Raw genomic sequence first — 22,050 nt, 5'->3', positions numbered from 1 at the left:
GACATATGTGAAACTCAAGTTTATTTTTGATATCTTCGGGGGTGGGGGTTGGGGTATATCCTTTCTACCGTTGCCCCTTTATTGAGCAATTAAGACGACCAACAAAAAATTGTCAGCTGTTATTTTTTGGGGGTTTCTTTTGGTGCTACTAATTCCACCTTCCAACAAAGTCACAAAAATATACATGAAATTTCTTTCATATGTTGAGAAAACATAACTTTTGGAAAATATCTCAGGAGTAAATAGCAATGAGCATTTGTTTGCTTAAATAAAATAAAATGAGATTAGCCCTCGATTTACAACTGTAGGGCTATTAAATTTATTGCACTGCAAGTTGCACTTTCCCTCTAAAGTAACTATATGCATAAACCGATATGCTGTGAAAGCAGGGAATTGCTCTTTGATCTTATCTCTGACGGAAGATCACGAATGAGACAAGTTCGGCTCACACGTCATAAGTCATTTTGCGGTCTTGGTATGGATGGAAATAATAAATAGTAGGTCAGATTCAAAATGACAAAATTCATAATATTCTTGTAAAGCCACATGAACCAAAGGTGTTCACTAACAGAAATGAGTAACTGAAACAGGTTTGCTGAATCCAACCCTGTATTTACAAACAAGCAGATGTCTTGCAACAGCCTTCCCCTCCTACCCATATCGCCCTCCAATTAAAGTCAACTTAAATCAATGAGGCTAACAAATAAAGAGTACACTAAAGTACACAAATTTCAAATTATTACTTGTTAAGTAATGGACTATGTAAACAAAATGTATAATTCATTGTAAGTAAAAATACATGAGGATGGAAACAAGGCATAAAATGAAGACGTAAGGCAATGGAGAAGACAGGAAGTGACCAGATGAGATGAAGATGTTTTTTAAGCTGCTTTTTAAAAAGTGAGTGGAAAGATATGGATCTTATAGGGGTAAGACGAGTTAAATTGATGATGTGTAGTACAGGCAAAGGGTAAATATAGATTATTAACATCACCCTGTCTAGAACTGTAAGAGTGTAGATATGAAGAGAAAGCATTGAAGTTATGAAAACTGTCAGGGAGATCATTGTTCCTGTAAATAAACCTGTAAGTAAACAAACATATCTGATAGATATTCAATTTATGGATTGGTAAAATAGAATAATTGGTGAAAAGTGTTGCTGATGGAGTATATCTGTTTCAGTGTTAGATATATCTTAAGAACATCTCAGGCCAGTAGTTTAGTGACGGTAGAAAGTAAACATAGGACCGCCTCCCGCCTGCAAGACCGCGTCGAGGGCTCGTTTCACTGAACTCCAGGAGGAAAACGAAGTTAGCGCCTGTAGCCGAGCTATGAAGCCCTGCAAGTTGCAACAGCCAAGCGTCGCTTCCACATTATTAAGCGTCCATGTGTAGCCGGCTGGGTAGCTGATTAAATAGAGCTGTGAAATATAACCGGATCAAATGGTAAGCTCATGTGCAGCAAGATAGTTTTAGCAGGTTGCCTGGATGTTTGGTGTGATAGCATGTGGCTAAGCTAACGTGCTAAATGGTACGCTTCGCTTCGTGTGTGTGTGTGTGTGTGTGTGTGTGTGTGTGTGTGTGTGTGTGTGTGTGTGTGGCTCGCTGACTAGCCGTATGAACGTTAGTTCAGCTAACCGCTGCATAACTTTTAGGTATGTTGTCATATATTGCAATTGACTTTTAATTTAATTGGGAGCGACTTGTTTAATTTAAATGCACAGTACTTAATGGGTGCGTGTTTTAGTGCATGCTATGGAACGAGTGAGCAGCACAGATGAAGATGGAACAAAATTGTTCACGTTTAGCAGCTAGGTGGCTAAAGCTAACGTCAGTAGAGTATACGTTGTTTAGCCCTCAGTAAGATCACAGTAACTGTTTTCATGATGACAACAATGGATATTGTTTCGTGTATACTTTTAGTGAAAACAGAAGGGTTTTTTGACGGTAATTTGTTCGTTTAAAAGTATCTGATGGCGTGTTTATTCCCCAGGTGCATGACCCTGTACAGCCATGGGTGACATGAAAACCCCAGATTTCGATGATCTCTTGGCTGCATTTGATATTCCTGATGCCACGGGTTTGGACGCCAAAGAACCCATCCAGGGCAGTCATGATGAGACAGAAAGTCAACTGAAACACACGGGGATATGTCTGGATGATGGATTATTGAGTAACCAAGCTGTCGCACCAGCAGATATTCCTGTAGTTAGTGTCATAGTTAAAAACACAAGTCGCCAGGACTCGTTGGAGGCGTTTGGACCCACATTTCAAAATGGATTCAGGGGACAGGATTCGGCTCTGTGCACTGACGACACGTCTAACGCCGCCTTTTCTAAATCATTTGTCAGCGCTCTGAATGGGGAGAGTTCCAGAGAGCTACTTGGAAAGGCACCAGTTCAGCACAAACCTGAGGGGACGCCAGTATTTTCTCGTACTCGTCCCAATCCCATCTCCAGTCCTGAATCTGAGGACGCTTGTAGCAGAGAAAAAACACATCCGAAAGAAAGCTCCTGTTTTCCAGAGGCTTCGGTTCTGATAGAACCTTCAATACCAGACAACCCCCAAACATTGGACCTCAGCATATTTGACGACAGAACAAAGGAATCGGATATTACTTTAAATGCCCACAAGAGGAAAACGGAGGGACCTATAAGTGAAGAAGTACGTGATGGACTTGTTTGTAAAGAAACTGATAAAAATAGGAGAATACAAGCTGCACTTCCTCCTCCAAGTAGTAAGCTTAACTGCGTGGAAGCAAACAGCGATCCCGGAACCTCAGTGGATGTTCCAGCATCTAATCCATATTTAAAATCTCAGACATCTAAGTTGTCCTCCTGTCTTGAGGCCCTGGCGGTGCTAAATGCGAGGAAAGATCTCATAGAAGCCTCAGTTCATAATGACGCCATCAAGGCAAGTCCAAACGTGCCTATATCCCCACGAAGCCCCAGAAGTCCACTCGAAGCTGTGAAGCGGTTCGCGAAGCCCTCCGACAGCCCTGCGAGCATCTGCAGCGACAGTAGTGGGAAAGCGTCCCCTGCGCTGACCTCTGGGTCACCCCCCGCCATACCGAGGGTCCGCATTAAGACCATCAAAACAACAACCGGACAGATCAAACGTACGGTCACCAGCGTGCTGCCCGATTCCGAAACAGACGAACTCCATTCTGCTTATGAATCATCTCCATCACAAAGCATGATCAGCGAGGACTCTTACTGCAACACGTCGCCGCGCCACTCTCAAGCTGCAGCTGTCGACGCCGGTGTTGAAATACAGACTAAAGGTACCCGAGTTAAAAATCCCAAAGTTTTACACAGCAAATCAAAGGCTGCCGTCAGGAGGTCCAGCGCCCTTTTGTCCACGGCAGGTTTCCGTAACAGCGGCGGTTCTGCCAAAAGGTCGAGCACACTTCAAGGGCAGAAGCCAAAAAGACGACCCGCCTTGGCCGCACACGCGGCGGGTGCCAACCTCCTTCCCAAGGCGGTGCACCTGGCCAGCCTGAACCTGGTCCCTCACAGCGTGGCCGCGTCCGTCGCCGCGCGGTCCGCCTCCCATCAACCAAGCCAGCACGCCATCTCCTCCACCGTGTACAGCACCGTGCCGCTGGTCCACCAGGTCAAAACAGCCAAAGCGTATCCCTACGCCTCCACGGCCAACTCGGCAGCGGGGACGCTGAACAGGCTGCTGAACAACGCCAACCCCGTGCCGACGTACGTGCCCAACCTGAGCCCGCCCCCGGACTGCAACATCAGCCTGCCGGCTCGCGGCTACTGCTGCCTGGAGTGCGGCGACTCCTTCGGCGTGGAGAGGAGTCTGGCGCACCACTACGGGCGCAGGAGCGTTCACATCGAGGTGGGCTGCACGCACTGCGCTAAGACCATCGTCTTCTTCAACAAGTGTGCGCTGTTGGCGCACGCGCGCGAGCACAAGAGCGGCGGCACGATGATGCAGTGCACGCAGCTCCACATGAAGCCCATCGCGGCGGAGCAGATGTTTGCGCCCCTGCGCGGCGACCTCACTGACTACCACCTCTCCTCGTCGCACTCGCGGAGAAGCCACCCCGTCCTGCCCCTTTACCCGGACTACGTCGTTCAGCACCGGCTTCGCTGCCAGGAGTGTCACATGAAGTTGGCCGACTACAAGGCACTCGCAGGCCATTACCAAAGACTGTCAGAAGATGTCGAAGGACTAGTGAGTAGATTCTTCTTTTCCCGTTGTTTATATAAAATGGTAATCTTTGCTTCCATCCATCCATCTTCTGTACCGGTTCCTCCTGCACTCTGGTCTGCTGGAGCCTCTCCCAGCTGTCGTGGGACGAAGGCGGAGTGTCACCCTGGACATATCGCCAGATAGAAAGACAAATAAAGACATACCCCACACTCAGGGACAATTTAGACTTTGCCTCATATGCATTATTACTGTAGGAGGAAGCCGGAGAACCCGGAAGAACCCATGCAGACACAGGGAGAACTTGTCAATTTCGCACAGAAAGGTCCCAGACCCGGGATCGAACCCGTAACCTTCTTGCTGTGAGGTGACGGCGCTAACCACTGCGCTCCTCAGAAAATATCCATGACAGTATTTTGAGTTCACTGGTTGCATTATAACCTCAACCCTGACAGGTGATCAGGGATCTATAGCGGTCAAAAATTCTCACCAAACGTGGGCGTTGGATTTGGACTGAAGCAGCCTGCGCTGCACGTTGGGACATTGTTCACTTACTGGAAGTATTACGCACTCTGTGGTATGGGGCATATTTTGCCTAATGCAACATGTGTTTTTAATACTTTTTGTACATATGACGTCAGTAGCCTGGAGTAATCGGCTGCATCAGGTTTTGGCAACTCGCGATAATACCTGTTTTCACTTTTATTCTACTGTTGGCTTTGCACAGAGAGAGAGAACAACTCTGCATGTTTCATCTCAAAGTTGCCTTTTCTTTCTCTCCCCCCTCAAATCAGACGTGTGACGTGTGCGCCATGCTGTTGCCCAACAAGTGCAGTTTCAGAGCCCACGGACGCATCCACACTTGCAAGTCCCCGTACTGCTGTCCAGAGTGCGGCGCACCGTGTCGTTCTTCCGACTTGCAGAAGCACGTCAAGGAAAACTGTCTGCACTACGCGCGCAAAGCTTGGTACAAGTGAGTGAGCCGAGGAGGAAGCCCTTAAAATAAAACACTGCATCAGAAAAAACGTGTTCTCATGTACCTTCCTGTTTCAGATGTCTCCACTGTGACATGGTTTTTAAGACCCTCCCAGGACAAAAGACCCACATCGAGGAGAAGCACTGTGAGATTTTCTACAAGTGCTCCGTCTGTCCGGTCGCCTTCAAGACCAAAGAGGGCTGTGGAGTGCATTTACTAAACAAACACGGTGTCAGTGAGACGCCCCCTCAGTGAGTCAATAACCCATGACCTGCCTTTTCTAAGGTTGTTCACTTACTTTTGCAGTTCATTTGAAGGTTTTTTTTTTGTCTCTCTTTCTCTTCCAGGTTAATCTTTAAGTGTTCGTGTGAGACAGTGTTTAAGAAAAAGCAGTTGCTGCTCGAGCATTTTCATCAGAATGCCAATAAGCGTGTCACATCTGTGTTCAAGTGTCCGGAATGCAACTCAGTCTTTCCACAAAAGCACCTGTTAATGCAACATTTTAAGGTCAGACTTGGTTGGATTGATACTTACGTTTTGTTTATCAGTTGAGATGAATCAATTTTGTTTGTGTATTGAAAAATTAGTGGAAAGCTGTCAGTACTGCTGGCCATACAATTTGCGCAATTGAGCGAAAGCTTGTCTGTGAGACCGATCTGACAGACGACTTGTTCAACCGACCCCAGTTCACTCAGGCTGATCTTAGGCTAAATGTGCCAAATTTCTCTCCCACTGAAAAACTGTTGATCCTGTTGTTTACATTGAGTTTGTATTGACTCAATTGTTGATGACATTTCGAATGCCTGTGTGAACCCAGTGTTATCACCTGCTGATTGTACTGTGAAGTGTAAAGTATGGAAATGACACAAAGACATGGCAGTTTTTGCATTGATCATGTAACAACTGTCAGTGGGGTCATTTGTACAACGGGAGGACCATTCTTGATGATTTTTTCCTGAAATCCTCTTTATATTATTATGCTGGTTTTGTTTCACTCTCAGTCCTGTGACCTAACAAACGCTTTTCAAAGACTCAGATTTTACTCAAATTGTTTAATGGAATCATGGCATTCTCGTTTTGGGATTTGTTTTGTTTTTTCAGGTTTTTAATAATGATTTTTTTTTTTTTCAAATTTTGCTCTAAAATTCACATTTTATGGAAGCACTAAATGGCATCAATACTCTTTGAAGAACAACCTAAACTGACTCTGCTGCGTTCGCCCGTTGTTTTTGCAGGGTGTTCACGCGGGAAGCATCACGGCAGAAGGGGAGAGCGGCAGCCTAGAAACAAACAGCGTCGACTGCCGTAAGAATTCCCGCTCTGTCCCGCAGAAGAAGAGGCACGGCCCTTTGAAACACAGCGGCAGTCCGAGGAAAAAGGCTGAGCAGGATAGCAGGCCCCGCGTGAAGCCCACCGGCTGGACCTGCGGAGAGTGTCTGCAGTGGTTCCCTGAGCGAGACTCCTATGTTTCTCACGTGAAGACGACACACAGAAAGGTGAGCCGTTGCGATCCCATTCAGAAACAGCGTAATGGACGGATTGGAGGCAGTAGTGGAACTTTTTCATTGCACAGTTTTCACAGTGCATTGCCCCACTTGGACTCTACCTGGTCGTGTTCTGTAACAACTGAGTAACACTGCTGGTACCCATGACCGGCCATAAGCTCCGAGACCTGATGGACCTTAACGTTGCGGGTCATACCTTCCACTCTTGTTTCCGTTTTTGTGTTGGCGGCACAAAAACGTATTCATCCTTGCTCCCAGCAAACCTTTATAACTACTGGCAAGTGCTTCATTCTCACATTTCTTTTTCCCCCCCTCCAATAGCTGGTAAAGAAATATCCCTGTCGACACTGTGATCAGTCCTTCAACTCCACAACGAGTCTGAGAAGACACAACCGGAGTAACCATGGTGCAAATAAAAAACTTTACACCTGCTGGTAAGATAATATTTGAATGCGCCAACAGTGTAAAAAGAAATCAGTCGTGGTTTGGAGAATCATTTAGTTCTCTTTGTTCACTACGTTCTTCTTCTTCTTCTCCAAAAAAAAAAAAAAAAAAAATGCAGGTATTGCACCGACACCAAGACAACATTCACGTCAAGTGTGATGTTAAAAAACCACATTAGTCTGATGCACGGAATCAAAAACCCAGATCTCAGCCAGATGCCAAAAATGTCAAACCAGGACTCCAAAACGACTCCTCGGAAGGTAAGTCAGGTCTAATTTAATGTGATAGGCACAGATCGAAACGCTGCAAGTCCCAGGTGTCATATTAGCTGTGTATCTATTCACTTGCAGGAGTTGGTGTCGGACCGAGCAGCTCCCGATGCACAGAAGCGGGAAGAGGATCGCGTCCTGAACCTCGGCGCTCCATCCACGAAGCGACCCAAAGCTCAGTTCCGCTGCTCCAAGTGTGGTTTCGTCACGGACGACAGCGCGCACTTCCAGCAGCACATTCCACAGCACAAGACCGACGACGACACTCCTCAGTGCCTTCACTGCGGCCTGTGTTTCACGTCAGCACTGTCTCTCAACAGACACCTTTTTATTGTGCACAAAGTCAAAGAAGAGGAGAAAGGAAAAGAAGAAGAGGGGGAGGAGCTTGAAAAAATGGAGCAGGATAATCAGCCGGCGAGAGCGGCAGACAGTGACAAGGTGAACGAGCCTTCGCCGGATCTAAATGGACCAGCGGTTCCACAGACAAAAGAGCCAACGAGTCCACAGCGTGCAGAGGTGGCAGATGGTGATTTGCAGCAGAGCCCTCGCTCTCACACAGAAGCGCCTCCTCTCCGGTAGCAACAGCCACCGAAACACCTAAAGCTGCTTTGACATCTTGAATTTTCATGTGAACGAAACAAAAGGATGCGTGTTGTTCTGCACAGGTGGTACAAAGTATCGAGGCCTTTTTTTTTTTTTATTTGTTCTTTTAAAGTTATCCAGAGGCTGTTGAGTATATGTAAACAGATGGCAAAGCGTGTACTAAAGAGCAGTATTTTCATAATTAAGACGACACGAACATTTATTTTATAGCTGTTTTTTATTTATACTATTTTTGCATGCCTGCATTGTATTCATCTTGCCTTTTAGCTTCTTTCAACTGGTGACATGCTGGTCAGCTGTCTTTCTTTTTCTAATCTTCCCACCGCCCTAAAAGAAGACTCAGGAATGTCTGGATGATGTGATGAGGAGTTGGATTCTCACCTCAGCAGTAATTTTAATCCAATTTAAGTGTTGTCTGATATATTTAGCAATCACCCCCTTTAGTCTCGGTGCAATTCACATTTTATACTTTGGTTATTTTGGAGCACAAAGCATGTCATTGTAGTCACCATTATTATGTCAAATGCCACAGTCTCAGTATCTTTCTTTTGGTTTAGGAAGTAACTTCATAAACATCTGGAAGATTCGATAGAGGCAAGACAAAGCTTCTGGAGTTCGCCTTCACAAAATAGCATTTTAATAATATGATTACGTTTTATGTTTATGAAAGAGCATTGATGCAAGAGAGGAGGCCTTTTTTAGGTTTGTCTATGAACTCCGAGGTATTTGACGTGTGAATCAGCAGTATTGAAAATACCTCATTTTGCCAGAGGTTTTTTTCCCTTCTTTCTTTAACAGCAGGTCAGCCGTCAGTGTTGTGACAGGAGACATCAGGGTACATGGTGTTGGATGATTCATATCAGAGAAAATTAAGGACCTGTTGACAAGAAGCCGAAGGTGAAATAACGAGAGGACGGAGCTGGAGGTTTATTTTTTTTTCAGTGTGGGATGACCGAAGCAGAAGCTCTTGGTTATTGTTCTGCGTTATAGATTTGTAAAGCAGCACTTCTCTAAGTTCAACACGATGGTTCCTACCTCTGCAGTTCGCAGCAGTGATTGTCAAAAAACAGAAGTATTTCAGGAGTCGCATGTTATCTTGGTGCAATGCAAAAAAAAAAAAAAGGATAAATGTGTATAGTCCCACATTATTCAATTTTATAAATTATTTGGGGGAAATAAATCAAGGCTTTATGGTCATATTGACTTGTCTTTACGAGAAAACTCGTATTTAAGAGCTTTCTGAGCTCTTTGTTTTCTTCAGAATCACCACTTTGCAGCTGTTAAAGCTGCAGCCATTGATCTGTTGTTTTGTATTGCTTGTTGACATATATTTGTACTTTTGATACTGTGTACAGTGAAGACTTTTACAGGAAAAATAACCTGTCTACATAAAGTAGCCAGTAGGCCCCAGATTCAAAGCATTTTTTTAAGCCATCATCTACTCAGCATGCAGTGGCCTGTATGCCTTGCCGTAATGTTTACGTTAAGTAATTGCAAATAAAACCTTGCATATACCTACTGCTTTGTCATTTGTGATTCAGACATTCCGGTTAGTAACGCTTACAATCCAGTTAAAGGTCACGCCTTAGGCAAAGCTGTTGGGATCATCAAGAGGTTTTGCTTGAGGTCATACACTCTCCAGTGTCCATAGTAAGTCACATTGGCACATGGCATTCAATGTGCATCCTTGATGCAGCAAGGAGCGAACCAGAGACAGATGACCTCACCTCATTAGAATATTAAGACCATCCTCCGTCTGTATAACTGCCTCATGCCAAAGTAGCAGACTGGCAGAGGATTTAACAGGTGGCGACTGAAGAAGAGAGAACATTTTGAAGAATGACAGGCACTTTGATTAAAATCTGCAGAGTAGGATTTCTGTTTTCAATCGTCCTATCCTGCATCACTGTAGCATCCTCAATGACTATTGACTTCAAAGGGCAAAGGAACAAGGACTTGAACTACAGGGTGAATCCCAGGTGGAGTCTTTGGGCCACAGGTAACAAACTAACAAACAACAACATTCTGGTGAGTTCCCATTTCTGCCATACATCTTATATTGTTATTTCTTTCTTGTTAATGTGTTGAATTAAAGGGCATTTCATGGGGAAGAAAAGTGTTGCAGATGCTTCCTTTGAAGAGCCTCAGCCCACTGAAGTCAGAGTTATTGGTCCTAATGTGCAACACACAGCATCACTCCTTGAGATACTGGAAACTGCTAACCTAACACAACGGAAGTAAGCTCAAAACATTGTAGTTTATTATAACCACCGTAATGCTTAAGAGTGATTTATTTATTAACCTTTTTTTTTTTTTTTTTTTTTAATCTTAATCCATGTAGAGGGAGAAGAGATCCTGCTTGAAGAACCACCTCTTGTGCTTATAAGCATGGTGTGAACATATTTTTTTATGTATTATATGGAATTGTTTGTTTGTTTGTGTAATTAAATTATTTCTGTTTCCAGTTGAATTGTAATGTAAATGTTCCAATTTGTCAATAAAGTAGAATTTAAAAACCAGCTCAGCTGTCAATATTTGTATTTCTAAAATAAGTGTTTGGGTACTTAAAGAATGTTTGTATTATATAGGATTGTTCTCATGTGAAATTGAAACTGTTGCAGAATTTAAACGAAGAAAACAACGCGTCGGTAGTGCCCCCTGCTGGTGGCAATCTAATCATTTCCGGGTGAAAGTGTAAACATGCTTTGTCGCAGCTTAGCTGGACTCGCTTAGTTAAGTTTAGCAGTTATGCCTCTGATAGTAATGTGCGGGTATCCCTGCAGTGGTAAAACACAGAGAGCAGAGGAACTGAGAGTTTATTTTGAAGAAAACTGTGACCCGAGCCGAAAGGTTCACATTGTGGGCGACGCAGCTCTGGACGTGGACAGAAACACAGTCTACGCAGGTAAGTAAGGCTAGCTTCTCCTAATTAACGCCTTTCACTTTGCGGTTTTCAGCCATAAAGAGATTGACAACAGTTCTATGTCGTGTTACCAAGTGGGTGTTCGTTCCGTATTTTCGGCACATTACACAGTTTGATTTACAAATCTCTTCATTTGAAAGCCCCTCTGTCATCCATCCTATCAGGCATGCTTGGCAGCGTCATCAATGTGCGCCTAGTAATAACAATAATAATAATAATAATAATAATAATAATAATAATAATAATAATAATAATAATAACAATAATAATAACAATAATAATAACAATAATAATAGATTTTATTTATAACGCACTGTTAATGTTTTTTATTTGGAATTAAAAAAAAGTATTTTTCAAAAAGCAAATTTAAAAGATAATACCAACAGACATGAAGGTATTGCAATTGCCCAGTCTTGAAATTATGGTGAAGTGTGAAAGAAAATGGCAATGAAATTCCCAATAACTGCACGGCTGTTATTTTTTCAACTATGTTCGTAATATTTAAATATCCTTAACGGTGAATTGGTTGAAGAACAACAGATTTCTATAGTATCATTTGCTTCAGCAAACTCCTGTCCAGAATTTGACCTTTCGTTTGAATCTGTTGCAGACTCCCAAAAAGAGAAGAATGTCCGAGCATCTCTGAAAGCTGAAGTAGAGAGGTGGGTTTGTCACAGCTTCCTTTGTTGATTCATTTCATCAGTCACACTTAACTATTACATCCTTTATAACATTTATCGACTCATTTAGGAAAGTCAACAAGGATGACATTGTCATTTTGGATTCCTTAAATTATATTAAAGGTAAATCAACACTTTTATGATACTCAGACATTTTGATTTGTATATAGATTTGTGTTTCAAAATTTGTTGTTTTTTTTTCCGATAGGCTACCGATATGAACTGTTCTGTCTCACCAAGCATGCGCGGACGCCACACTGTCTGGTGAGCCCTGGAAATGACTTACACACTTTTAATCAGGATTTTTAAAATTTTTTTTTTTTTTAGAAAAAACACTTATATGCAAACAAAAGGTAACTCATTGCGCTTCATTTGCGCTTCATTTTTTTCTTCTGAAGGTATACTGCCTGACGTCAGATGAAGTGAGCTCAGCGTGGAACAGCAGCAGAGATGCTGCTGAGCAGTACGCTCAGGACATGTGAGTGTGAAGCATGATGAGAACCCATTCATTCACTCTGTTTTTTCTTTCTTTCTGTCTTTTTTTCATTTATCATTATTTGACTTGATTTTTGCAGCTTTGACGCACTCGTGTTAAGATTTGAAGCTCCTGACTCTAGAAACCGATGGGACAGCCCTCTCTTCACCATCCTGAAGGACGACGCGCTCCCACTCGAAGCCATTTCTGATGCCCTTTTCAAAAGAAAAGCACCCCCAGCTAATCAATCTACACAGAGTGTAAGAGAGTTGTGATTTTTTTGTTTTGTTTTATTTTGTCTTTAAAATGTGTATAATTTTCCCTAGTTCATGATTAATGCCGTGTCTTTACCACCTTTTCATTTTTTACTGATTCGTCACTGCAGCAACCGCTGTCGTCTGCAAACTTTTTATACGAGCTGGACAAGATTACGCAAGACGTGTTAATGGTAAGTGTCAGTAATTGTCGTCACAATGCTGAAACATTCGGACAAAAAAAAAAAAGAGTTGCCGTCGTTTGTGGTTACTAGTTTAAAAATAGCTTTGACGTCAGACTCCACACCCTGATATCGAGTGAGAACATCGTCGGCTTTTGTGTCTCGTATAAAGACACGGAAGTTGTCATCAAATAAAAGACGTCACTTTGCCCTGAGTCCATCAGTCATGGCAGTTGACCCGAGGCCAAATGGAGTTTAACGTAATTGCCATCAACTGTCTTTTGTTGCTTTCATTGTAATTTGTCAGTCAAATGCCTATGTTAGAGTGACACAAGCGGCTATTAGCAGCAACGCGTGGACTCCACTGACGGCAATTGATTCCATGGGACTAATGTGTTTCCAGTAACGCAGGAGTGGTTGCTGCCAGAGCCTGAATCACACTGCTTGACCATCTGAGCAGAAAAATCACCACTGTGTACCATACACATAGGAATGTGGCTAACAACATTAGTCCCGTAGAAATACTGCTTTTCTGAACACCTTTGATAACAGGTTATTTAATTAATCTCCTCGTAGGCGTAATATAGTCCGAAAGCAGGAGCAGACTATGTTTACTGTATATATATATATATATGAAATGGAATGTGACCATCTTGCACCACTGTTTGCTTGTATTGTTGCTTTAAAAATTCCATTAGTTTGTGTCTCGTGACTTGCAGTGCTTTCACAGGTGTTTTGCTTTTTTTTTTGACAGGCAATTTTCAATGCACAGAAGACAAGCGTTCCAGGGGATCTAATAACAGTTCCAGGCGCAACAGAAAAAATATCCTTCATTTGTATGTTAGCTATATTTATCCAGACTTTTATTGTATTTATCTATTTGACAGACTTTAAGCGTTTACATTTTCACGTATGGAGCCACAATTTGGGCATTTGAAAGCCTGTTGCCCCAGGCAGCATTAGCAGGCATCAAAGAGTTGAAATTGAAGGCAGAACCATCAATCGCTCTTTGATGTGTGTGGCTGGAATTGCATATTGAGTGGCAGGTACGGAATCAAATTATATAGATGAATGTTTTCCAATTGGCATGTACATCACAGTTTAACATTTGACCAGGTTCAATTTTCTACCTGTTTTTTTTGTTTTGTTTATTTTTTCAGTTTCGTCAGTCGTGAGATGTAGAGTAGAAAGAAAAGGTAGTTTGCAGGATGGACATCAGAAGGATTTTATTGATCTTAACTTGATTGTTAACATCGAGCTGGCCAGGAACGTCAACATGGCAGAACTGAGAAAGTTCCGTCGTCAGTTCATCAGCTACACCAAGATGCACCCAACAGAGAATACGGGACAGATTTCCAACATGTTTGTACAGTATTTAAATAAGAGCCTTTTGTAATAAATCATTTCAATTATTTGTTTAAGTTTTTTATTTTTATTTTTTCAAAGAGAGACTGGCACTTTCAGGAAAAAAGAGTGGCGTCGGATATTTTAAGAAAGTGGTGTACTTATGTTTTCTCATTCGCAAGTTAATTCAGGGAGAGAATTCTAAAGTTGATGATATGAAATTAAAAAAAATGGTCTTAGACACTGTGTAAATTGCACACTTTAAATCGAACACTTAGTTCAGTCGGTGCTAAACCTGTATTTCTGCACAGGTCAGCATGAGTTTGCTGATGTGATCTTGACCTCCGGGTGACAGGCGCCAACACTTGGTTTTCTTTTATCTAAGCTCATTATTTCTTTGTGGAATTTGAAGGCAAAATATTGCTGAGTGAAGCTCTTTTAAAGACTTTGCGTTGCGTAAGAAGATTAGAAGCAAAGTGAGAACAGGAAGTTTTTCTCCCCCGGAATTTGTTTTGCTGCACTTGCAAAAAGTCCTGCAGTCAGCTATAAATGCATTTAAAATGCTTTCCATAGGTTAAAACACAAGACTTGCTCAAGGCTTGTAGAAAAAACATTTTTATTTAAAGAAAAGCGTCTTGAATTTGAAACATTTGCATTTCATAGTTCACCAGATTTGAAATGAAACAATTGTGATTAAAATGTACACAGAGCAGAAGGAACTTGAAAGATGCAGTTATTTACAGTTTTGCATGTGCTTTTGAGCTCTGAGATTTCTTCTTCAAAGGCACGGCGGTGCCAAAGATTCTGTCCCAGTGACTAAAGAAAGGAGCGAAGTTGCTGCTCGGCTTCTGGTGGTGCATGTCGTGAGCTGGAGCGCCGCCCAGCAGGCCGAACGGCACCAGGTGGTTGAGGGTCCACGGCAGGTCGTAGCCGATGTGGTCCTCCACGGACATCCAGATGCTGAAAACCGTGACGCACCACGTGCTCAGTGGGTGGCACTTGAACAGAATGGGGTCCTGGTTGCTCCAGAAGCCAACGGTCATGAGTTCGGGGATGCTGAGGTGCTCCGTGGACCAGGAGAAAGGCGCCACGTACTCGTGGTGGATGGCGTGGATCCACCTGTAGAGCTGCGAGTGCTTGTGATGGACGAAATGCCAGACGTAGTACTGGGTGTCAAAGACGAGAAGAACCGCCAGTCCCTCGGTGAACACCTGATACAGCGTCGGGGCGTCCTTGGGCAGCGCGGGCGCGGGCAGGATGAACACGCCGATTATCACGGTGGGCAGAACAAAGAAGATGTGGTTGTATATGGCCGTCATGAAGCTCCTTGCCATCATGGTCACCGTGGGCCGCCTGTCTGGCTGGATCTTGTACTGATGGAACAGGGGTGCTCTTTCTCCCAAGAGGTCCAGAACGGTGAAAGGAAGGCTGAAAAAGAAGTAGCTGGAGAAGGCGAGCAGGACGGGGAAGAAGGGGGACGAGATGAGAGGCATGTGGTGAAGAAGCAGGTAATCCCAGAGCGGCTGCAGCAGGCGCTCGGAGGCCCCGGGAGGAAGGAGCTGCGCAGGCAGCTCGCTGATGTTGAGCATCTCGACGGGGCTCTGCTAGAAGCTCCTGTTTGTTCCAACACTCCGAAGGTCTGCATTTTTATAGTGGATTTGAGCTGAGCGAGAGGAAGGAAAGGGGCTTTTCCTCTAACTGGGAACTCAGCCGCCCAGTGCCGCCACCAGACGCCGACAAGCAGATTAACAGACCTAACGAGCACTGGAAAGTGCACATTGACAAGCCTCCGACTGTCAACTGGTGCAACGGCAATAATTCACCCCAACAGATGCGATATGTTCTTGCTTTGCAAAACGGGCCTTTATTTTCACGTACAGTATTTTTTTCAGTACATTCAGTCATCTTGTGTAAACATTTTTAGTTCATAGAACAGCAACCAGCATGTCACGGAATTATTTGAAAACTCATAATGCTTTTTGGCACTCGCATGTCCGTCAGAATCAAACCTGAAATCTGCATTTTGAAGTGATGGACACATAATAACATTATATTGAGGAATTGAATTGATCCGGTTATATCGGCAGACGATGGGCAAGTGGATCTAATGATCAAAGGCAGAGTGTATAATGTGTGTCAGTCAGAATCAAATCTGAAATCTGCATTTTGAATTCATGGACACTTAAAAGCAATGCATACTTGATCAGATTATAATCATCAGCAGATCAACTGATTTAAAGGCCCAGTGTGTAACATTGAAAAGAAAGTATCATAATGAAATGTAATTATGAACCAAATCAATGCATGATTGTAGTTATAAAGAAAAATAAATAATTGTCATTTGTCCACTGGCCATAAAGAGCAGGTCCAATTGTAAAGAGACAGACCGCCAGATACAGTAGCCCAGAACATGGATCTGCTCAGGCTTTTATGATTTAATACTAATGTTATGATTTGATAGTGCAGATTGTGTGAGATCAAGTGGATCATAAGTAAACATTAAGACTGTTTGCAATATCATTTCTTCTTATTTGATGCTCCTAAGTCTTATACACTGGGCTTTTCACATAATAGTTTTAATTTCAGCACCCTAAAATGAATCACAATAGCAGAAATGTGATTTCTTTGACAAATGTACAGTTTCATAGAAACCATACTATACATTGGTATCTGTTCTTCCACAAATGAAGGCACTGATGGTTTGCTCTCCACCCACTACTTCTTCTGAGTGACCGCCTTCCTTGACACCGTCTTATTGGTGTTGCTGTATTTGTGTCGATCGTTTCTGCAGAAAAACAATGGACAAAACCATTTTTCAAAGGCTTGATGGAAATAACAAGAATTTCAGCATTTGTGATCATCATCATTGTCAATGATCAACTGCTTGCCGTTAATGAATTATTTTGTACCTGGACATCTTGGCTTTGTTCCTGCATCCCAGTCCTCCCTCCCAGTGGCTGGTGCGCATCCCTCTGGTCATCATGCTGCCGCAGCTAACGCAGGGTTTGCCGTTGCCATACGGCTGCAACAACAGCATCGTCAGGAGACGGCCTCTCACAACACCCTCTCACTATGCAAGGCTTTGAGCCCAAGACAAAGTTAAATATTGATCTTCACTCTTGAGGAAATGATGCATTTTTAACATTTTCACCTGGTGGACCACTTGTAGTGAAAAGAAAATGTGTGCAGACACTGGCTAGAATGACTTCTGATTGTTTTCAGAAATGTAGGTAAAACAGTAGATGTAAGAGAATAAGTGTAATAACGTTTAAGGAACAATTCACAGCAAATCTGGAACTGTTGCCAGACTGCATATTAGACACAAAGAAACACCAGAAAGAAATCTTTTTTTTGTGTCTGTTGACACAAAAGTGCCATCAAACTTCAAGTCTGCAGCTCACCTGCTCTTTGGCACAGTAGCCACAGATCATCCTGGTGGCCAGTTCCATGGGGTGGTCCTGGTCCTCATCATGGCAGACATCACAGGCGTACGCTCGGCCGCAGCAAGGAAACCTGGACACACGGAGAGCCATGAAGAGCTGACAACGTGTTCTTCATCGCAACACTGAAATCAGAGAAGTGGTGGAACCTCAGCCAGCGATGACTCTGCTTGTAATGCTTGCACGTTCCTTTTTCTGGCAGAGGTTTCCCTTTCTGCACAGCTGGATCTCTGATGGTCTTATAACCAACGACAGAAGAATTCTGACCTGTTTAGAAACAGTAAAAACATTTTTTTGCAGACTCTCCAATGCTGTGTACCGGTCAACAACAGTGTGATGTAACATTCTGAGGGCCAGCGGAGGCATTCAGTCGCTGATCCCTCTGTTGGCTAATGAAGGTGAGCTCTGACCTGTTTTGTTGGGCCGCGGCTGAATATACTGGAACCTCGTGCTCTCAGCCAGAACACTGAGTTTGCTGTGGCAGTGTTCACAGTTTAACTCCTTTGTTTGGCCGTAGGAGACTTTCTGAGGGAAGAGATTGTTCAGAAAGGATAAAAGATTAAAAAAAAAAGAAAAAAAGTAAGGATTAATAACAAAATAATTCAGAGCCGAGTCATTTTAAAACTGCAGCATGCACTGCTTCACCTGCAGGGGACACTCCTGGGAGCAGCTGAGGCAGCCAACTATGAGCTCACACTCCTGAAGCACGAGGTCGGCGGGCGTGGCGTTGTGGAGGTCCAGGTATCCCAGGACATCGCTGTAATGATGCACCATGCAGGGCCTGAAGGCGGCGCTGATGTCCGCGCTGCACTTCTCGCACTGAGCCGTGCAGGTGCTCCTGCCGCTCAGCGTCAGGTCAGCAGTCACCTTGCACCTGCACGCAGCATCGCATGTGGTCAAATTGTGATTGTGATGGATTTTTTAACCCAAAATTGTCCCGCCCACCTGTTGCACTGAAGGCACACTGTGACTTGCTGGGCCACCACGGTGGCCGTGTTCTCTCCCAGCCGCAGCCCCAGCAGCTTCACCTCTGTTCCTCTTCGGGGGTCACTGATCTTGATGTTCTCCACCAGGTGACTGGCCTCCTTCTCCTCCTCCTCACCGAAATCCACTTGCCCTTCTATTGTTATCTTGCCTTCCGTTCTCCTCAGCTCCTCTCCATCAGTCACGCCCGCTTCAGTGGCCGCATCGCCAGAGGCAGAGGGGTCGGACACCTCGCTGCCAGATTTTTCACACACTGTTGCCTGGAGCTCCCGGTAGGAAATGAACTGCAAGCCAGCTTTCTCCAAATCGATGTCTTTTTTTAACTTTGTTGAAAAAAACAAGCAAAAAAAGAGAAGTTCAGTATTAAAGTTGACAAATAAAGCAGTTTGCTGTTCAGGTTTTTCTCACCTGTCTGGCTCCTTCGGTGAAAAGTCTCTCCAAACTGCGATCCAGCCAGCGCAGAAAAGGCCGGAAGAGCAGCTCAACCTTCCCCAGAAGCTCATTGGTTGCATGTTTGGCCTGAATCCACTCCTGTGATGCTTGCTCCACATGTCTGTAGTCGTCAGATTCGAGTCAGTGGTGGGATTCTAAACATTTAAGATGTCGTGATAAGATTGGTTTACCTTGCCATCACTGGTGGCAGATCCTGGTCTAATGGTATATCCAAAGTGAAACTCTAAAAAAAAAGAATTTCAAAGTGATGAGGAAACATTTACATCCAAAACAACTGTAGTATACTTCATAAAAAAATGGGTGTATTTAATGGACGCAGCAGTCCTTACCTGCATGGGGTACCTGTCAGGGAAGCTCACCATGATGTCGACTTCTTTCAGGTCAAAGGGCTTCAGAGGGAAATGCACAAACAATAACAACATCAGTTCTGAGGATTAAAAGTGCAGTTTAGACACACATTATGTTAGCATTTGGATTAGTCATTTTTATTTTCTAATCCCAGACTCCACAGGAGCCACATTGAGTGGATAAAGAAGAGTTCAGGAAAACTGACAATTAGCCTTCTGTTTGATGTCCGTGCTACAATTTGTGTACAAGGTGTCCTTCCAATCAGGTTTGCAGGCCTAGATGAACCCAAGAGCAGAGTGAAAACCCACCTGATGTCATGTTTGTGATGTCACAAAGGGCTGATTTCTAGGAGTGCATGTTTTAGCATGCACTTTCTGAAAAGTGGGGCGGGCCAAAGGCCTAAGCAATACAGTTATACTTGTTTTCTCTCTGAAGTACACTGACAGGCTGCAGATAAAGTGGATTTTGCCTAATCCAGTCCCTTCTAATTACTTCTCATCAAAGGAGCTCAAATAGTGAAATTCTAATGACTGCTTTACCCCATTTCCTATTTAGAAAATCGAAATCCTTCATCTTGGCAGCGCTGATTAGCCTGTTTGGTCAAATGCCATGTTATCCTGTTTGAGCAATCAGAGCAACAGGGCGACACAGGGGGAAGCCCTCCTTCTCCATTGACAGAACATGAATATTTTATCACCCTAACAGAATGAGAGATGAGAAGAAGAAGAAGAAGAAGAAGAAGAAGAAGAAGAAGAAGAAGAAGAAGAAGAAGAAGAAGAAGGAGGAGGAGGAGGAGGAGGAGGAGGAGGAGAAGAGTACCCAGTCTGGATCGGTGGCCGTTACAGTGACTCTGTAATAGGTGAGGCTGCCATCACTTTGTTCCTGAATGATGAGCTGATCTTTGGGGAAGCGTTTCTTCAGCTGCCGGATCTCGGTGTCCCGGAGCTGCTTGGCCACCTCCTCAGTCATCTCACTCAGCTTGACCACCTGAAGGGCGGTGGGAGGATTTGCTGCCACAGTCCTCGGCGCTGGTTTAGTGCGATCGCCCCCCACTGGCTGGTGGTCATCCAGGAGGGGTAACTGCGGCGGATGCCAGAATCGGCACCTGTCCTCCATGGCGCAGTGGCCTGACAGGAAGTAGCGACAGGGGCGGCCGCCAGCTGCTGGGGTCGTCCTGGAATTAAAAGTGCGAGGATGTCGGTGCCCCACAGCTCCTCCGTCGCTCTCTGGGTTTGGGCTGGTGGCATCTAATTGATCTGATGCTCCTGTCATTTCCTCGCCTCTTACGTGTAGAAATCGGCATTTTCTGCCAAAATTGCAGTGTCTTCCCTGAGAGTAGAAGCGACACAGCTGTGTCTGAACTCCAGGCCCTGATTCACCCTGTTTGTCTCCTTCGCCGCCCTCCATTTTTATGAGCACCTAAATACAGAAAAGCAAAATCTGTGATTCTGTGATTTGCACAATAACAGTACAGACACAAAACAGACAAACAAGGAAGAGAAGCACTTCCTGTTATCCCCTTGATCTATTGTTGCTCGGTACTATATGAAATGGCTTTTTACCTAGTTAGCATGAATGAATGAACTGGCTGCTGGTTAATATTTCATTCGTTTTCCGGGGTCAGATTCGTCTGAGTGACTCAGCACAATTTTTATGTCCTTTTCGCAGGTGGATACGTTGTGAAGTAACGACAGACTGTCAATGGTATAAAATAACTCTTTAATATATTTATCTACAAAATCGAAGCTTTGTCTTTTGTACAACGAGATCCAAAAGCTCGATCCAGTAACACAGCTATCGCACTGATGAGCCTAACGTAGTTACAAATAAAAACATGGCAATAATTGACAGTCGAAATATTCAGGAAGTTGTCTTTTTAAGCCAACCAACTAAACCTGCTTGTCAATAAAAGCATTCATTACCTTGGATTAACACGAGAGTCCACGTTATGATTTATTCCAAGGTGTGAAAAAGTGTTTACCGTTGCCTGGCAGGTGACTGCGTATTATGCACGGAAGGAAACCGTGCGCCTTATGTTTACGTCATCAAAATGCGACAGAGATGCACCCTGTTAGTTAGAGTCGCAGTCAAGTCCATGACGTTACAGGCTTAAAAAAAGTCGGGAGGATTGACCAGCGGTGTTTTGCCAAGTAACGTTGGTCCCGTTCGCCGAAGAGCGGGTTGTGTCTTAAAGCTGTATTCCCCAGTTTATCCCTCGAACTGCTTTTAACTCGGTCAAAAAGTTATTACGTCAAATCTTTATATAACAGAATTGATTGCAGCAGGATGTCTGAGGCTTGTTTGATGATTTATTTATTTTTTTTACATCAGCCTTTTCTCGCAAATAGTTAATAATAATAATAATAATAATAATAATAATAATAATAATAATAATAATAATAATAATAATAATAATAATAGAAAATGCAAGCATCAAGCTGCTTTTTCTGGCCTTTAAGATACTGATTTTTTTCACATTGTGGCTAGAAGGTCATTGTCTTCAACAAGTGGCCTCTCCAGCTTTAACATTTTGATTTGAAGGGTCAATGCAAATATTAACATGATGTTTGCAGCAAAACAGTATCTTTTTCAACATGTACATAATATTGTATCATATACAGTAAGGATGGCTCCAAACATTGGCACATTTGCACTTGAACTTTGACTTCAACATCGTAATTGTGACAGGAAGGTTCAAGCTATTGCTTTTTTCTCCAGCGATGGCTGTTTATTGCATCTCACAGGTTACAGCTCCTTTTGTTCTTTCTTCAACTGAAATCGCTCTCAGAGCCAGAGAAAACCGGTTACATGCAGTTTTCTGCTTTCTAAAAATAGATTTCAGCTTGCCAGAAAGTGGTTTCAGAATCTGCATTGTGACTGGATGTTTTTTTTAATAAAACAAAAACAACACCAAATTCCTAAAATGACATTGCAATTAAATGTCAGTTTTCAGCTTACCATCATGTAAACTTGTTGTCGTCAATCTGTCTGATTTAACCATCAT

The 22,050-nt window shown here is 43.5% G+C and overlaps 4 protein-coding genes across 4 annotated transcripts; 2 read left to right on the top strand and 2 right to left on the bottom strand.

The window, feature by feature from the left end:
- The first annotated feature begins 1,282 nt into the window (after positions 1-1,282).
- On the top strand, positions 1,283-9,477 carry znf592 (zinc finger protein 592). The gene is made up of 9 exons (XM_076038194.1): positions 1,283-1,445; positions 1,993-4,190; positions 4,961-5,139; positions 5,220-5,393; positions 5,490-5,649; positions 6,378-6,638; positions 6,969-7,081; positions 7,210-7,351; positions 7,442-9,477. Exons 2-9 carry the CDS (start codon positions 2,013-2,015, stop codon positions 7,937-7,939), a joined length of 3,705 nt encoding a protein of 1,234 aa, XP_075894309.1. The 5' UTR covers positions 1,283-1,445; positions 1,993-2,012; the 3' UTR covers positions 7,940-9,477.
- Positions 9,478-10,629: 1,152 nt separating this feature from the next.
- kti12 (KTI12 chromatin associated homolog) lies at positions 10,630-13,891 on the top strand. The gene is made up of 9 exons (XM_076038197.1): positions 10,630-10,868; positions 11,497-11,548; positions 11,637-11,689; positions 11,775-11,830; positions 11,965-12,044; positions 12,142-12,301; positions 12,427-12,489; positions 13,232-13,302; positions 13,732-13,891. Exons 1-9 carry the CDS (start codon positions 10,712-10,714, stop codon positions 13,871-13,873), a joined length of 834 nt encoding a protein of 277 aa, XP_075894312.1. The 5' UTR covers positions 10,630-10,711; the 3' UTR covers positions 13,874-13,891.
- A 569-nt stretch (positions 13,892-14,460) lies between these two features.
- Positions 14,461-15,503, bottom strand: ch25hl1.1 (cholesterol 25-hydroxylase like 1, tandem duplicate 1). Its single transcript, XM_076038196.1, has one exon. It carries the CDS (start codon positions 15,408-15,410, stop codon positions 14,559-14,561), a length of 852 nt encoding a protein of 283 aa, XP_075894311.1. The 5' UTR covers positions 15,411-15,503; the 3' UTR covers positions 14,461-14,558.
- Positions 15,504-15,658: 155 nt separating this feature from the next.
- On the bottom strand, positions 15,659-21,149 carry LOC142896494 (uncharacterized). Its single transcript, XM_076038195.1, has 12 exons — positions 20,969-21,149; positions 19,866-20,465; positions 19,028-19,087; positions 18,869-18,921; positions 18,654-18,798; positions 18,207-18,568; positions 17,907-18,135; positions 17,672-17,786; positions 17,411-17,528; positions 17,223-17,334; positions 16,731-16,843; positions 15,659-16,606 (listed from the first exon to the last, which is right to left on the bottom strand). Exons 2-12 carry the CDS (start codon positions 20,451-20,453, stop codon positions 16,537-16,539), a joined length of 1,965 nt encoding a protein of 654 aa, XP_075894310.1. The 5' UTR covers positions 20,454-20,465; positions 20,969-21,149; the 3' UTR covers positions 15,659-16,536.
- Between the last annotated feature and the right edge of the window lie 901 nt (positions 21,150-22,050).

This window comes from Nelusetta ayraudi, unplaced genomic scaffold (assembly GCF_046127955.1).
Source record: "Nelusetta ayraudi isolate G7.1 ecotype Tasmania unplaced genomic scaffold, CSIRO-AGI_Nayr_v1 ptg000053l, whole genome shotgun sequence".
Lineage (NCBI taxonomy): Eukaryota > Metazoa > Chordata > Actinopteri > Tetraodontiformes > Monacanthidae > Nelusetta > Nelusetta ayraudi.
The sequence above is the reverse complement of the archived record's forward strand: the minus strand, read 5'-3'. Positions and strand labels throughout refer to the sequence as shown.